A 15,888-nucleotide genomic window follows, 5' to 3' on the forward strand; every position below is an offset into this window, starting at 1 on the left:
GAGAATATTCCCAGTTTCGTTTGCCTGTGTTGGGTTTTGTTGTTGTTGTGCGTTTTGTTTGTTTCGGTGATGGCGAGTGATAACATCTACCTAAGGTTTAAAGACATGTTCCCAGTCTGATGTTCGGCTCAGTAGTGCCTGGACATACAGGGACACGGAAGTTGCGGAACGTGCTAGCTGAGCTGGCTCCCTTGTAGGCAGCTGACCTTTGATTCTTGAGCCACAAGTCACTGAAGGATGCCAGTTCCTATCCTAGAAAGAAAACCAAAGAAAAATAGGACGGACTCTCGGCCCAAGGGCTCAGGTGCCAGCTGGGGTGACTTTGTTCCCTGCCACGTGCTGACTTTGAAGGTTGATACCCAGACCCGGGCGGCCACTGGGGAAGGGCACACAGCGTCTTGTGGCCTTTCACCGAGAAGGGAAGTTTGCCAGTGAGGAGCCCAGTGAGGGTGTCCAAGCCCGTCTCCGGAGGAGGGGTCGGGATGACCGTGGGGGCTCCCGGCAGGAGGGCTCTGCGTCGCGGAGCTCAGAGAGTTAGGGCCCTTCCGTTACCTTCAGCCCCCGCTGGGAGCAGGCCTGTGTGCTGACTCAGCTGTGGCTCCCAACCTGCTGGCCCCGAGGATGACCCTGCACTGGGGCTCTTTCTTTCCCCCAACCACGGGCCTATCCCCACGTCATGGACCCTTTCCACAGGCTTCAGAGACCCTTGGGCCTCGCCTTCCCCAGCACCACCACCCCCACCTAATGCCCCCCAGGCTTCCTGGCGGTGGGTCCAGTGCTGGGGCCGTGACCTCTGGCCCCGGCCTCATGTTGTCTGGGCCTTGAGGCCGGGTCTCCTCTGCCTTTGCTCTCCTGGTCCTCAGCCCCTCCCCCACAGCCTGGAAGCCACCTGCTCCCTGTCGTTGCCTGGGGCCAGTCCTGGCAGCGGAGGCCCACACCGGCCTTGACCCTCCTGAGTGCAGCATAACCCACAGCTCCTGGCCGTTCCTGCAGGGGTGTCCGCTCCGCGCTGCTCCAGCCGCCCCGTTACCACCCCCGTCTGGGCTGGGACCGTCCCCCCGACCCTAACGTCTCCATCTCCGGACCCCAGCCCTCCTGCCACTTCCTCTCGTCTCACGCTGCTTCACGGCTTGGCTCTCACCTCCCCGCCCACGTCCCTGCCTCCATCCACAGGAGCTGAGGCCTGGCCCCACGTGGCCCAGACATCCCCTGCTTTTTCCACCTGTCTCCCAGGGCCTCCACCCGCCTGCAGGGGCCCCTCCTTCCCGACACACGCCAGCTTGACGCTTGCACCCCTGATGAGAAGCCCCTGCACCTGTCACTGGCCCTCTTGGCGTCCACCGGCCCCACGGCACCGTCCGGCACGTGTCGGCAAAGGGAACTCACTGAGGCTTCGTCCTCCGCTGCGGCTGCCGTGGGGCCGGGGCCCCAGCGCGGCAGCCGGGTGGCCAGAGCAAGAGAGCTCTGATTCCTGGGATCCCCTTATTATCACTTTATATTCCTGCGGGGCTGGGAGGTGAAGCACGTATGGGTTCCGGAGCCGCTTTACCTGCGCCCGGGGGCGGCGGGGAGGGGGTTTGCGCATATGTGGGGCTCTCTGGCACCTCCTGGCACATGGGAGGCGACGTGTCCCACATGCACACGTGGAGGGGGTGTGGGGGTCAAGCGGCCCCCACACTCCCCGGGGGTCTGCAAGCACCGGTGCTGCCCAGACCCATCTCAGGGTTTGGAGTCCGCTTTCTGTCCATCCACAAGTGTCTGTACCAGAGTCCCTGCGTCGTCTCCAAGACCCCAGGGCCACAGCCCCCTCCTCTTGCCCCCGACAGCGAGCGGACGGTCAGAAGCCGTCGGCTGGACACCCCATCTAGTTCCCGAAGGCCAGTTCCCGAGTGGGAGCAGGGAGTGACCACAACAAAGAGACAGACGGTGTTTTGCAGCCTAGAGCCAAGAAGGCAGAGGTTAAAAGGCATCGGCCCAGCTCCGGCAGAGAGAGGGCTCCGGGGACCCCAGCCCCACCGGGGCAAGCAAGGACAGCCAGCAGGCCTGTGCCGCTCAGCAGGGCTGGTGCGCAGACAAACGTGTTATATCCATTCGGGTGCGGTTTGTGACCTGGGCACAGCTCCACACGTCCATGAAAACAGAAGCAGAGGCCGGACAAGGGCAGATAATGAGAGGGAGCCGTTCAAAACTCGGTGAGCCACGCCGAACATGGGTTTATCTCTGACCCGATTTTGCCCAAACAGGCCAGATGTGTCAAATTATGATAAATCAGGGTCTGTTTTCTGGGTTAAAGTTCCAGAAATAGCTCCTTCCAATTAACCTCCACGGCTGGTCCTTAAGCAGAGGGCAGCCGGGGGCAGGGCTCTGGTGGGCTCTGACAAGCTGTGTCATCTCGAACCCACCGGGGTCGGGCTGGCTTCCGGCGAGCATGCTGGGGTCACTGTGCATGCGCGGGGTTGGGGGACAGCCTTCCCCGGCCACCCCCCGAGGGGCCCAGGGTCTCTACATCTGCTCCTTCTGAGCATGGAGGTCACGCTCGGACGGGGACTCATACAGCTGCACTTGGCCGGCCGGGGTGGCGGGGGCTGGGCCACAGTCGGCCCAGACGGATGAGGGGCCTCATGGGGGTGCGGGTGGGGCTGGGGCCGCACACACCGAGCGTCCCTGTGCCGTGGTCCTCAGACTCCTGCCTTCACCTTCCAGACCCGGCTCTGGGCCAGACTTCAGCCACCCTCCTCCGCCCCGTCCCGGGTCCTTCCACAAGCTGGGACTTCTCTAACCACACTGGCCCCCGCGGGCCCCGGCCGGCCGTCTCTTTACTGAAAACTTGTCAGTCGGGTTCCCCCTTGGGTCCAGTTTTCCCACTCCTGAGGCCCCAGGCTCTCTGACCAGCCCGGGTGCTGAGGTGTTGCCCTGGGGAAGTCCCGTGACCTCCCTGAGCCTGACCTAGCTTGAGCCTGATTCCACACCGGGGGTGTGACAGCGGGACCCCATCCTGGGGAGGATATGTCCCCCTGGCTCGCCTGCCCCCTGGGGTTCAGGACTCAGAGCCCTTCCGCCATCGCCATTGCAGCCTCGACTTGTCTGCCATCGGATAAATAAGCATCACAAAGAGCTGGGACAAAACTCCCACCCGAACCTGGGGGCAGGGTGGCTCCGGGAGCAGGGGTCCTCGGTGCCTCGAGCGCCAGCTGGCACAGAGCAGCGCTGGGGAGGCCTGACCGAGCCCGTGGGATAACAGCGGCCACGGTCAGCTGCTGGTGATGCCAAATTCTGCACACCTGGGACAGGAGTCCTGCAGAAAATAAATGGGAGCTGGCCCTGGTCCTAAGGAACCTTCCGGAAGGATGAACGGCAGACGCCCTCGCTGTGTCCGTGCCCCCAGTCGCTGTGGACTGTCCTCCCACCAGGCCTCGCCCCTCGAGTGCCCTCCTGCCAGGACCTGTGCCTCGCCAGCCGCCACCGGGTGAGCATGAGCAGAGCCAGCCTGCAACACCGTCTGCGGGGGGAGAGCAGCTGGCACCCCTCCCCGGGAGCCCAGCGGGTGATATCCCCGCCTCACTGGTGTTCTCCAGGGACCCGGGATCTACAGGGCTGAGGTTGACAGGTGGGAGCAGGTGGAGAGGCCAGGGCACCCCCAGAGCATGGCTGGGGCAGCAGCCCTGGGGCGCTCCACGTACAGCAGCCCCCGATCCCAGCTCTGCTCTCTCCATGCGACAGAGGGACACAGGCACAGGGGCTGACACGACGCCACAGACTGGACACTCTCAGGCCCCCAAGCTGTGCCGCAGACCTGTCCACAAAGAAGCTGGGCCCCTCCAGTCAGGCTGCAGCCCCCGCTTGTCTTTAAATCAAGGGCAGCAGAGACGCCACAGGAGTTTCTGGGACAGGCGCAGCACCGTTGGCACCTGCGGTGAGCTAGCTGTCCACTCCCGAGCCAGGATGGGCCAGGTGACCCCTGGGAAGTCTCTGGACTGGCCGAGACACCACCGGCCCTGGGAGGAGAAAGCTTCTTGGAAAGATGGGCCGTCGAGGATCCCCAGTCGGTGGCCTGCACACCCCGGGAGAGGGTCCGAAAACCCCTTCATCTGGGCTGAGGCACCACGGCCTCTGTTCGGGACAGACCTGCCAAGTGGTGTTCAGGGGACTCACGCCTAAGCCGTGCACCTGCAATCAGGCATGTGGAAGTCAGAAGCAGCGAGCGCGTGGCCATTATTTCCAGTCGCCAAACAGAGACGATGAGTAATGAGGCGGCTGCGGCATTGGGCTCTGACAGCTCGTTAATGGAAGGGCTGAGCTCTGCTGGGTGCACACACACCGCCTGAGGCAGGGAGCCTCTGGCTGGGAGTACAGACTGGAGACAGGTTTGCGGGAGCCCAGTTTGCCTCGGGTTCCTTGAACACCCACGACGAATCGGCGCCTGGCCCTGGACATACGAGACAGGACTTGGGGAGAAGCCCTGTGGGGTCCTACTCACCGCTGGCCTCCAGAGCGCCGAGCTCAACGCTACGGTAAATGTTTGCGGTGCGTAAAAACTGATCGCAGCCACCACCTGCCCCCATTGGAAGCAGCAGCAGCTGTCTGTGGGTGACAGAAACTCGCCAGGACTGGCCCCCTGGAGAGGGCTCAGGAGCTGGGCGAGTGTCAAGTGCGAGGGTCAAGTGCGAGGGACGTGAGCCAGCGGGGACAGCGCGAGGCCCCCGTCCCCTCTCTCCCCCAGCACGGGGTGGGTCCACGAGAGCACGCGGGCATCGGCCGAGTCTGGCGTGTTCTCTCCAGCCCCCGGGGAGGGGGTTCACTCCGGGTGGGGGTTCAGGGTCAGAGGTGAGACGGGGCCGGACCAGGGCCCGCCAGCAGCTGGGGGCTTGCAAAGGTCCGCACGTCCTGCCTTCCGCCGCATCAGCAGATGTCCGGGAAGGCCCCGGCACTGGGACCCCCCACACACTCAGGTTTGCCTAGAGACTAAGTGTTCCTTCAAAACAGCTTTACCCATCTATAATTCACACGCCATACGATTCACCCATTTAGAGTGAGCGATTCGGTGGTCTTTAGTACATTCACAGCACTGTGCGCCCATCACCACAATCTAAGTTTTGAACGTGTCTATCACCCCAAGGGAGACCGGTGCCTCTGGCACTCAGCCCCCTTCCCCCCCTCCCCCCACAGCCCTGCGCAGCCACTAATCTGTCTTCACGCGTTCCGTGTCCTGGGCTCCGGCGGGGGCAGCATCAGACAGCAGGCCCTCCGTGGCTGGCGTCCTTCAGGTCACATCTGTGAAGATCTGCCCGTGTCGCACACGAATCAGTACTCGTCCCTTTTGATGGCCCAGTGGTACCCACTGTATGGATTCAGCAAGTTGTGTTTACCCTTCGGTCCGCCGGTGGACATTCGGGTTGGCTCGTGCGGCACCCCACGGCGAACACCGGTGCACGCTTTTGTGTGCACATGTGCTCACCTCTCTTGGGCGCACACCCAGGAGTGGAATCGCTGGGGCATGTGGGAATGCCATGTTCAGCTGCGCGAGGAGTGCCAGACTCTCTTCCAGAGTGGCTGGACTGTGTCATGCCGCGCCAGCTGTGCGTGAGAGCCCCATTTCCTCCACGCCCCCCAACACTCGCTGGGCTCATTCCGGCCGTCCCAGGGGGAGGGAAACGGTATCTCTTGGTGGTTTCAATTTGCATTTCCCTGATGATTAATGATGTTGAGCATCTTTTCACGGGCTTCTTGGCTGTTCGTGTATCTTTCTCAAAATGTCTATTCCTTTGCCCATCTTTTAATTGGGGCTTTTAATTGTTGAGTTGTAGGAATCCTTTATATATTCTAGACACAACTCCCTCATCAGATGTATCACTTGCAAATATCTTCTCCCGTCCTCTGGGTCATCCTTTGCTTTCAGATGGTGTCTGTCATAGTTGCTCCAGCCGCTGTAACAAAGGACCACAGACCGTGTGGCTTAAACGATGGAAACCTATTTTCTCACAGGTCTGGAGGCTGGAAGTCTGAGGTCAAGGTGTCGGCAGGGCTGGGTTCTCCTGAAGCCTCTCTCTGTGGCCTGTAGACACTCTCTTTCCCATGTCCTCCGTGTGAGACTGTGCCCTGATCTCCTCTTTTTATAGACACGTCAGTCATGTTGCATTAGGGCCACCCTCGTGACCTCATTGAACTTGAGTCACCTCCTTGATCGAGACTCTATGTCCAGGGGCACCTGGGGGGGCTCAGTCGGTTGAGCGTCCGACTTTGGCTCAGGTCGTGGTCTCGTGAGTTCGAGCCCCGTCTGGGTCTCACTGCTATCAGTGCAAATCCTGTTTCCGATCCTCTGTCGCCCTCTCTGCCCCTCCCCCACGCATGCATGCTTTCTCTCTCTCTCTTTCTCAAAAATAGGTAAAACATTAAAAAAAAAAAAAAAGATCCTGTGTCCCAATACAGTCCCCTTTCTAGGTGCTCTGGGTCAGGGCTTGAACATACAGATTTTGAAGAGAAACAATTCAGGCCGTTCAGTGTCCTTTGAAGCCAGAAGTCTTAAATCTTGATTAAATGTATCTATTTTGTCTTGCTTGCTCATGTGTTTGGCGTCATCTCTGAGAATGTTTTGCCAAATCCAAGGTCATGAAGATGCTGGGATCTTCAGCCTAAAGAGCTTCCTTCCGAATTTTTGCAGGGCAGCTGCGCTAGAAGCAGATTCTTTCAGTTTTTGCTTCTCTGGGAAAGTCTGTATTTCACCCTCACCCTCGAATGACGGCTTTGCTTGGGTACAGGATTCTCGATGGCCACCTCTCCCGAGCCCTTTGAACACGTTTCCCCACGGCACTCTGGCCTGCGCTGCTTCTGCTGAGACGTTAGCCTGATCCGAGTCACTTTGCGAGGACACGCTGCTTCTGCCTGCCCGGGATTGGGGTAGGGGGTGGGGCGGCTCTGCATTTAGCCTGCTTGCGATCGGTGGAGCTCCCAGGATGTGCAGGTCACTGTGTTTCCATAGATTTGGTGACTTTTCAGCCCTTATTTGTTTCTAAAAGCGTGTGTCTCCGCCTCCCTCTCCCCGCTCCTTCCGCACTGGCGTTTTACAAACTCGCCCCACACTTTTCACACTCTCCTCCGTCCCCCTTCTCTCTTCTCGGCATAATCTTCTAGTTCACCAGTTCATTCTTCCGACGGTTCACATCTTACTGTGGAGCTCCTCCCGTGATATCTACTTGTACTTTTCAACTCCAAAATCTCCACGTGGTTGTTTTAAAAAGTTTCTCCTTGTTGATATTCTCCATTCGATGCAATGGATTTGTCATCGCACCTTTCACCTCTTCCCTCTGCCTCTGGTTCCGTGAGCACATCGGTGACGCTCCTTTGAAAAATCCGACACTGGGGCCTCTCAAACGCAGTTTCTGTTGCCTGATTTTTTTCTGCTGTGTGGATCATACTTCACTGTGTCTTTGCCTGACATGATTTTTTCATTGGAAACTGGGCATTTTACATAGTACACTGTAGCAGCCCTGGGTAATACCCCCCCCCCCGCCCCCGCTTTTTTTCAGGACTACTGTTATTTGCCCATTTGTTTAGTGATTGGCCGGATTGTTTTGGTGGAGTATATCCTTGCCCTCCCCACACACCCAGACACACACAGAGCTGAGCCCCTGACGCTGCCCCTCCGGAGGCACAGTTTGGGGACGCCCACGGTCTGAATGGCCTCCCATTTTCCTTCACTACCACCCACACGGTTCCGGAGAACCCCTCGAAAGTGGAACTTCTCCCTACCGTGTTACAAATGAAGCCTGTGCAAGAAATGAGCTGCTTTGCGAGCCCGCTTCTGCCCCCAGGCAAAACCTCCACGCCGGGGCTGGGGAGTTGGGAAGGGGGGCTTTGGTGACTCCCGTTCTCTGAGCTGAGGGCGGGGCGCGGAGCGACCCCACAAGCCCAGGGACAGGGCGCCCCTCTCCTCAAGCGCACTCCCCCAGGGGGAGCCCCGTGGTGCTGGGCAGTGGGGTGTCCTCCCTGAGCCCGGGGTGGGGGTGGGGAGGGGCTCCTCCTCTCGCCTTTTTAAGCAAAACTTCCTCCATTTTCTTGAAGAGACGTTCCATTTGTAGTTTGCCCCGGGGCCCCGTTTGCAGAGGCTTCAGTGACGTCTCCCAGCGCGCTGGGGGTCGTGGGCAGAGCTCCTCGCCCCGCCCCCGATCTGGAAGCCAGCCGCCTCCGGCGGGATCGGGACCTTCCGGCGGGATCGGGACCTTCCGGCACAGGAACCGCCGCCCCCCCCCCCCAGCCCCCAGCCCCCAGCCCCCATCGGCGGCGCTCCGGCGAGGGTCGGGGTCCCGCCGGGAAGGGCGGCCCGGGCGTGACCCCCCGCCCCCTCTTCTCCGCAGGGCGAGTGCTCCCCCAAGTGCCGCAGCCTGTTCGTGCTGGAGACGGTGTGCGTGGCCTGGTTCTCCTTCGAGTTCCTGCTGCGCTCGCTGCGCGCCGAGAGCAAGTGCGCCTTCCTGCGGACGCCGCTCAACATCATCGACATCCTGGCCATCCTGCCCTTCTACGTGTCGCTGCTCGCGGGGCTGGCGGCGGGCGGCGCGGGCGCGGGCGCGGGCGGCGCGGCGCTGCTGGAGCGCGCGGGGCTGGCGCTGCGCCTGCTGCGGGCGCTGCGCGTGCTCTACGTCATGCGTCTGGCGCGCCACTCGCTCGGGCTGCGCTCGCTCGGCCTGACGGTGCGCCGCTGCGCGCGCGAGTTCGGGCTGCTGCTGCTGTTCCTGTGCGTGGCCCTGGCCCTGTTCGCGCCGCTCGTGCACCTGGCCGAGCGCGAGCTGGGCGCGCGCCGCGACTTCTCCAGCGTGCCGGCCAGCTACTGGTGGGCCGTCATCTCCATGACCACCGTGGGCTACGGCGACATGGTGCCCCGCAGCCTGCCCGGCCAGGTGGTGGCGCTCAGCAGCATCCTCAGCGGCATCCTGCTCATGGCCTTCCCGGCCACGTCCATCTTCCACACCTTCTCGCGCTCCTACTCGGAGCTCAAGGAGCAGCAGCGGCGCGCCGTCGGCCCCGAGCGGGCCCCGCGCGACGACAGCACGCGCTCGGACAGCACGCGCTCGGCCCCCGCCACCGAGGACGGCGCGCAGGGGCCCGGGGGCGGCCACGGCTGCCGCCCGAGCCCGGGGCCCGCTCCCGAAGAGCCTCTGCAGAAGTAGAGCCTTCGCCTCTCCTCCCGCCCGCCGCGCGACCCGGCGGGGGGGGGGGACGGGGGAGGGGAGGGGAGAGGAGGGGAGGGCCCGCCCCGTACGGCCGCCCCGCGCCCCCCCCTCCCCCCGCGGGCCGTCCACTGCATGTCGCTCGAGCCAGCGAGGTGCGGGCGAACAGCGCTTCCAGCCCGGTCGTTCCCTCATCCGCTTTCCGCCTTCCCTTTGGAGCTCGGCCTCTGGCCCAGAAACTCCGAGCTTGCAGCAAATGCCAGAAGGCTCTGCGGCCGGCCCCGGGCGGGCGGGGGGGGGGGGGGGGGAGGGGAGTTCCCTGAGGAGCAGCCGCCGCAGGGGGTCTAGGGGCCGTGCCCCACCGCGAGGGAGCCCCTGCCTGCACATGGCGCGCTGCTGAAGCCCACACCCCCGACAGGGACAGGGGCAGAGGTGTCACATCCACGGGGCCACCCGCGCCCAGACCTCTGACCTCCCTCCCGCAGGCCAGCTCCGTGGGGGCTTCCTGGACCCCCCCCCCTTCCCCCCACAGGCTCTCCCTGAAAAAGGCTCTGCAAAGCTCAAGGCCTGCATGCTTCCCGGCCCTTGTGCTGGCCTTGGACGTGCTTACCCTCCGGGGTGCGTCAGGAACACCCCCTGGTTCTCCAAGGGCCGTGGGGGAGGGGCTGGGTGTGCAGCCGCTGGAACCCCGTCCTCACCAAAGCATGAGCCTGTTTCTGCTGCGGGCATGAAGGAATGGAACTTTCCGAATCATGTTACTTTGTACTTTTTCATGTTAATGAGTCGGGCCATGACATGGGAGACATTGCTGCCACAGGCCCCTGGGAGGATCACCTGCAGCATCTCCCCACCCCCCCCACCCCCACCACCACCCCCCCCCCCCCCCCCCGCCCACCGGCTGCCCCGGGACCTGCTGACACCCGCACCCACCCTGCCACCATCACAGCTTTGGCAGGGGCCCTGGTGCGAGGCCAGAGCCAGGACAGGCTGGGTGGGGCTGGGGTGGGGCTGGGGTGGGACCCTTGCTCTGGGGACATTTCCCAAGATGCTACCGCAACCAATAAAAAGTGCCACCTCTCCTGCACATACCTCTGCTGAGTTCCTGTGGGCAGCACCGGCGTCTGCCCCAGGCACAGGGGCTCCCAGGCCAGGAAGGGGTTTCCTGCCATCGCAGGGAGGTCCGTGTGTGCAGATGGCGGGGCACCTCTGCCTGGACAAAGCCCTCGCATGCAAAGCCGGGTTGTACCCCTCCGAGTCCTACCGCAAAGAGCCCTGTACCTAAATCTGCAACCACACTGTGACACCCACCCCCCCGGGGGGCTGGTCGTTCTCTGGGAACCGGGCTGGAAAAGAACCCGGGGCTGGAACTGCAGGGTTTACACAACAAGCCCCAGCTCTGGGGCGGGGTGGACTGCCTCTCGGCAGACAAGCTTCCCCTGTATCTGCTTCCTCCTCACTCCCAGCCTCACTTCCACACACTCACAAACACACAAGTACCTGGGCTCCACCGCTGGAGTCTATAGGTCGGTGTCAAGCGGGCAAGGGCAGTGAGGAGTAGGGAGGCTGAAATAACGGTCCTACCAGCAGCCAAGAAACGTTCTGGGATCAGAATGAGCTGAGGGTCCCCAAACCACATGCAGGTGAAGGCTGTCTCCCACCGTCTGCTCTCGCATGGATGCTCACATCAGCTCCGAGGCAGAAAGGGTCCCCTTGTATCAGATGGGACACACTCTGTCCACAGACCAGGCCATTCGCACCCGGCCTGACACCTGCCCCCCAGCCCAAGCTTCTCCCTGGGGCAGGCTCCTGGCAGGTGGGAGGCTGGGCTCCCGCCCTGGAACCCGCACTCCCTGGGGCAGGCTCCCCTGCTCCTTCCTTCCTGGGTCCACGTACTCAAGCAGAAGCCAGCAGGGCTCTGCCAAGAGAGAGGGCAGGGAACTGGGGGCCAGGGGAGCCCCCCTGAGTGCAGGCTCTCGGCAGACTGAACCCGGAAGCCTAGCCCCGCCTCTTCCTGATGTGCCAGGTTAGCTGAACCCCCAGAGGATGGGGCTCGGGAACCCACAAACACACCAAGGGTGGCCGCGCTCTTGCAGTGACAGCATTGGGTCTTGCTCAACCCGGGTGCCGTAGCTGGTGCCCGTGGGGTTCCCACGCGTGGAGGCCACACTCAGGGTGCCCACCCCTCTGCTCCTCGTTTGGCTCGGCTGATGAGCCCCCGGGGGCAAACTGCTTTTTCCTGTGCCGTGGGGCTCGCTCAGCATCACCACGAAGACCTCCAGAAATGACCCGAGTTGTCTCTCCAGGACCAGGTCAGAAGTGGTGGATGGCCTGAGGGACCTGTCCCCCGTCCTCCTCGCCCGGGGCCTCAGTGGTTCTGTGGGTGCCCAGGAGTTCCCCCCCAAGACTAGGAGAGCCCGTGGAACACCACAGGTCCCAGGAAGGAGGGGCACCTGTCAGCCGTTCTGCGTGGGGTGCACTTTTCCCAGCGAGCCCCAGGTTTGCTTTCCCCTCCCCCACGGTACCAGCCACCCCGCCTCCCCACCCCCCAGCCCCATCGCCGTCCCTTCCACACAGTCCGAGCTCCTGCCGCTGGGCGCCGGGCAGGCCTCTGCTGCCTGTGGCCTCACTTTCCCCCTCTGGGTCAGGGACCGGGAACTCGCCAGGTCCCCACCAACTGCCCCCTCACACACTCTGACAAAATCTGTACTGAAACGTCTGCTGTGGGATAGAATTGTGCGAGCCCTACACGTGACGCTGACATTGCCAATCTGTTCGAAATGCGCAAAGGCAATGAAGGGGGGCAGTTTGGAAATGTGGCCGTTATCACCTCCAGAATTATGCGGAGAGCTCTGTCCAGCTCCCGGAGTATCACTGACTCGGGAGGCAGGCTCTGACACCAGGTTATGATCACTGGTCAGTGACTTGTCCCAAACCAGCAGGCCAGCCAGAGGCCTCTGGCTCACCAGAACCCGTCCTGAGTGTGTAAGGGGTGTGATTTGGGGCCGTGACGTTCCAGAAACCACCCCCCTTGCCCTCGGGGCTGCTTTGTGTATATACAGTGCTTTCCCTCTTGTACCTGAGCCCTGCCTCGTCCCCCCACCTACACCCATCACACCCACCCGCTCCCCCCACACCCACCCTGGCTGAACTGTGTGCTTCTGGACAACCTGGAGAACTGTGCGGGCCGAGCACGGCAGCCCCAGGACGGAACCAGCTCCAGCATCGGTGTTGGGGAGTCTGAAACCCTCCCCCATACTTGCTGCCCAAAAAATCCCTACACACTTTGCTTTTGGGAAAAACGCACCCCCCCACCCCCACACACTCTCTCTCTCTCTCTCTCTCTCTCCAGTCCTTGGCCAGCTGGAGACTGGGACAGCACAAGTAGCCCCAGAGCCGTGGGCAGGGCCACGGCACATTCACAAGCCTCCATGTGTGTAAGTTCTCCGAGGCCCAGCAGGATGAGATAGACCGTGGCGCTCACCCCGGAAGCTGTGACAGCGTCCCCGCACTGCTCCCACCTCCCAAATGCGGTCCTGTCAGAGGAAGGGCCATGAAAACAAACAGGAGGCTTAAGGCTGCGGAGGGTGGCCTTCACCTGTTTTTAATTGGGGCCGTTCAAACCTGTGCCCTCCCCCCGACAGACAGCTGTGTCCAGGAGGGCTCAGGGCCCGTGCTGTCCCGGCCAGGGTGACAACGGCCCCGTGGCTCTCCGCTCCGAGAGGCTCTCTGCTCGGAGACTCCTCAGAGGGACACGGCACTCTCTCCGTGCCACTGCCCTGCTCGTCAGTGGAGCCGCAGGAAGAGGCCGCAGGTGAGTTTTCAGGAACACGGATGGGTTCACAAAAAAGACACCTTTGTATATTTTGCCGCCTTTCATCTTACTGTGGAAGTTTTCACTGCATGCATTAGCTTAATTAAGTTGATTTTAGGTAACACATGATCAGAAAGCAAATAAAAAGCCACCGCCAGGCAGGACTGTTGTCCTGCGGCAGTAAGCGGCCCCCAGGGCCCACGCCGGGGATGTCTGCTGCCGGAACGAGGGCCACACCTGTGTCACCACCTTGGCTCGGCCCAGACCAGACTCACTCTCAGACTAGAATCCAGGGCTGGGGGGTGACGCATCCCAAAACTTAAACTATCACTTCCACGTACCTTCACTTTGTGTATCGTTTTGACATTTTTTGTATCTTGCCCCCCAGTGTAAATTGTCTCCAAGAAAAAAAAGAAAGTTGCTCAGTGCAAACAGCTTAGTCCCTACTTGCCATACAGAACTGTCGATTATTCTTGAGACACAGCCCTTGGCCTAAAACAAGGCACTTCCCGCCCTTCCAAAGCATTCCACGGTCGGGGCCCTGCCGGCACAGGGCCGTCACCGGTCCAGGGCTGGCCTGCCTGGGGAGGGGGCACCTGAGCGAGCAGCCCGGGTCTCACAAGGACAGCCGCACCCCAAGGAAGGGGCGTCCACCCTTCCCTGGAGACCCTGAGGTGAAGTAAGGGCGGGGACCGGTTCCTCCCTCTGTCCTGGGCCCTCGCTCCCGAGTCCATTCACGAGGCCACACTGGATCCGCGAGCGGTTTATTGATTCACAGTCACCACACTGACAGAACGGAGCGCCCCCCCACCCCCCACCTGGGCGCGGCCGGTCACCACTGCAATCGGTGACGTTTTAATTCGGAGGCAATTACTGCTGCAGACATGTCCCTTCATTTTTATAAACTAAGCATTTCCAGGTCATCTCACAGGCCATTAACTCGGCAGGATCCTCGCTCAAACACACAGGAGTTTTTGAGGAAAACTCTGGAGGAGGGAACGGCTGTGCACAGCAGACACCACTAGGGCTGTGGCACCCCGGTCAACCCCCGCCCCCCAAAGCTGCCCCTCTGCCCAGCAGAAGGGAAGCCACGTGGAAGCATCCAGAACACAGGCTCTGGGGGCCTGGGAGCTTGCCCAGGGCCGCTGGGCACGGCTGAGATGCTCACGTGACAGTGAAGGGGGGAAATACGGGGCGACCAGAGTCACCCAGCAGCCCCCACTGCAGCCAGATGCAGGGGACGTGGAGGACCAGGGGCCCGGCCCCCTACCCCGGAAGGTCACCCCAGGCCTGAAGGCCCAGAGTGTGGGGTGTGGGACTGGCTCGGCAGCAGGGACACGGGCCACACGTGTCCCCACTCCTGGCCCGCAGACCGGCCCTCTGTCCTGAAGATGGAAGGCTGTGTGCTGCAGACACGTGCATTCCCCAGGATACAGGGAAAATGCCCCGCGAGGCAGCCCTCCTTGGGGGACCCGGTCGCGGGCCCCTGGCTTTCCCGAGAGCACACGCGGGCCACCGGCACCCCACCACACCCCTGAGCCCCAGCAGGGTCCACACCGGTGCCTGCCAGGAAGAAGCCAGCGTAGCAGTGAGGCCCAGGGGGCCCACAGGACAGCCCTGGGCCCCACTGCCGAGCTGACGGCCGAGTCCTGAGTCCCATGAGGCAGCTGCACTGCAGGTGGCCACGAAAGGGCCAACTCTGGCCGGATGATCAAGAATACTCGTGACGTGCGTCCTCATGGCCTCCTTTCCACATGTATCAGGCGGGCTCTGCGCCCGGGCCCTTCTGAGACCGGGCTCTGCACTCCGGAGGGGCTTCATGGTGTCCTCTGTCCTGTCGCAGCCCCAGGTCAGCCTTTCCCGGGTTTGTGAGCACGTTCTAGGCTGCAGACAGGCGTCTTGTGAGAGGAAGGAAGAGAACACTCGCTTTTCCATCGCCCGAAAGCAGCTGCAGCCCGGCCCTCGCTGTGAACCCCCTCGGGGCGGGCGGGCACAAAGGCCGGCACCCAGGCCCCCCCACCGGCCCACCCCAGACCCACAGAGGCTGACAGAGATCCCGACGGCTGAGACCCCTCTGGGGCCACGGTGCCTGCCCGCCCCGACGGGGAGGCCGGGCGGCCGGGCGGCGCCCGCGGCTGGAGACCGCCGCGCGTCCTGGTCCTCCTCCCCGGCTGCCTCAGAGGGCCTTGGCACTGGCGGGGTGCGCCGCGTGGGGGGCGGGCTTCGGGGGGTGGCGGGCAAACGCGTAGGCCTGTCCCAGGATGGCCAGGTCCACCAGCACCTGCAACAGGCCACACACGGAGAACTGCAGGGGCGCGCCGTTCAGCAGGAAGTAGGCGGTCTTGAAGGCGTCCCCGCTGGTCCACATGAACACCATCTTGATGCTGCAGAGACACCAGCCAGGGGTCAGGAAACAAAACGGGGCTGGGGGCTCAGCAGACGGGGCGGTCGGGGGACACCCGGCCCCAACCCGTCCCTCCCATCCCTCCCGTCCTCGCCATGAGGGCCCTGCATGCCCCGCCACGGGGACAGGGAGGCCCTCCGGCCGGAGGGGCCTCAGCTGTGCGGGGCGGGAAAAGGCCGACACAGCGGTGGGGCCCCCACGGCCTCACAGGTGCTCTGCCCCTCGCAGACCACACGTCTGTCGCGTGCCCCTCAGGAGACTCGCCGTGGCCTTAGGACAGGGGAGACCACCCCTCCCCGCGCTGCATCCCAGGGGGCCGACCAGGCAGGGGCAGCAGCCACAGCCACAGGACTTCAGGACGGCCGCACTCGGCCACAGGAGCCTTGCCCAGGACAGGTGGTGGCCCCCTCAGCCTCAGCTTTCTCTTCCTGGCCGCGGAGCCCCCGGTCTGCACCCAGGGGACAAAAGCAGGGGCTGCCAGAAGGAGCGGAGCAAAGCCGGCCACTCTCGGA

At 62.8% G+C, this 15,888-nt stretch overlaps 2 protein-coding genes across 17 annotated transcripts in view; one reads left to right on the forward strand and one right to left on the reverse strand.

Annotated features, from left to right (window-relative positions):
- Positions 1–9,235, forward strand: part of KCNG2 (potassium voltage-gated channel modifier subfamily G member 2) — a 70,235-nt gene extending 61,000 nt beyond the window's left edge. The window contains exon 4 of the mRNA XM_030336735.2: positions 8,352–9,235. Coding sequence (XP_030192595.1) covers positions 8,352–9,161 — 810 coding nt within the window. The 3' untranslated portion in view covers positions 9,162–9,235. The remainder of the gene's footprint in view (positions 1–8,351) is intronic.
- Positions 9,236–13,719: 4,484 nt separating this feature from the next.
- SLC66A2 (solute carrier family 66 member 2) overlaps positions 13,720–15,888 on the reverse strand; it is a 53,717-nt gene continuing 51,548 nt past the window's right edge. For 10 of the 16 annotated variants that reach the window (XM_030292545.1, XM_030292544.1, XM_030292554.1 and 7 more), the window contains 2 exons: positions 15,254–15,356; positions 13,720–14,856 (listed from right to left, as the gene is read on the reverse strand). In XM_030292545.1, coding sequence (XP_030148405.1) covers positions 14,239–14,856; positions 15,254–15,356 — 721 coding nt within the window. In that variant the 3' untranslated portion in view covers positions 13,720–14,238. Of the gene's footprint in view, positions 15,357–15,888 lie in introns of all 16 variants that reach the window. The other 6 variants (XM_030292556.1, XM_030292555.1, XM_030292557.1 and 3 more) reach the window with 5 other exon arrangements.

Source organism: Lynx canadensis, chromosome D3, assembly GCF_007474595.2.
Source record: "Lynx canadensis isolate LIC74 chromosome D3, mLynCan4.pri.v2, whole genome shotgun sequence".
Taxonomy (NCBI): Eukaryota; Metazoa; Chordata; class Mammalia; order Carnivora; family Felidae; genus Lynx; species Lynx canadensis.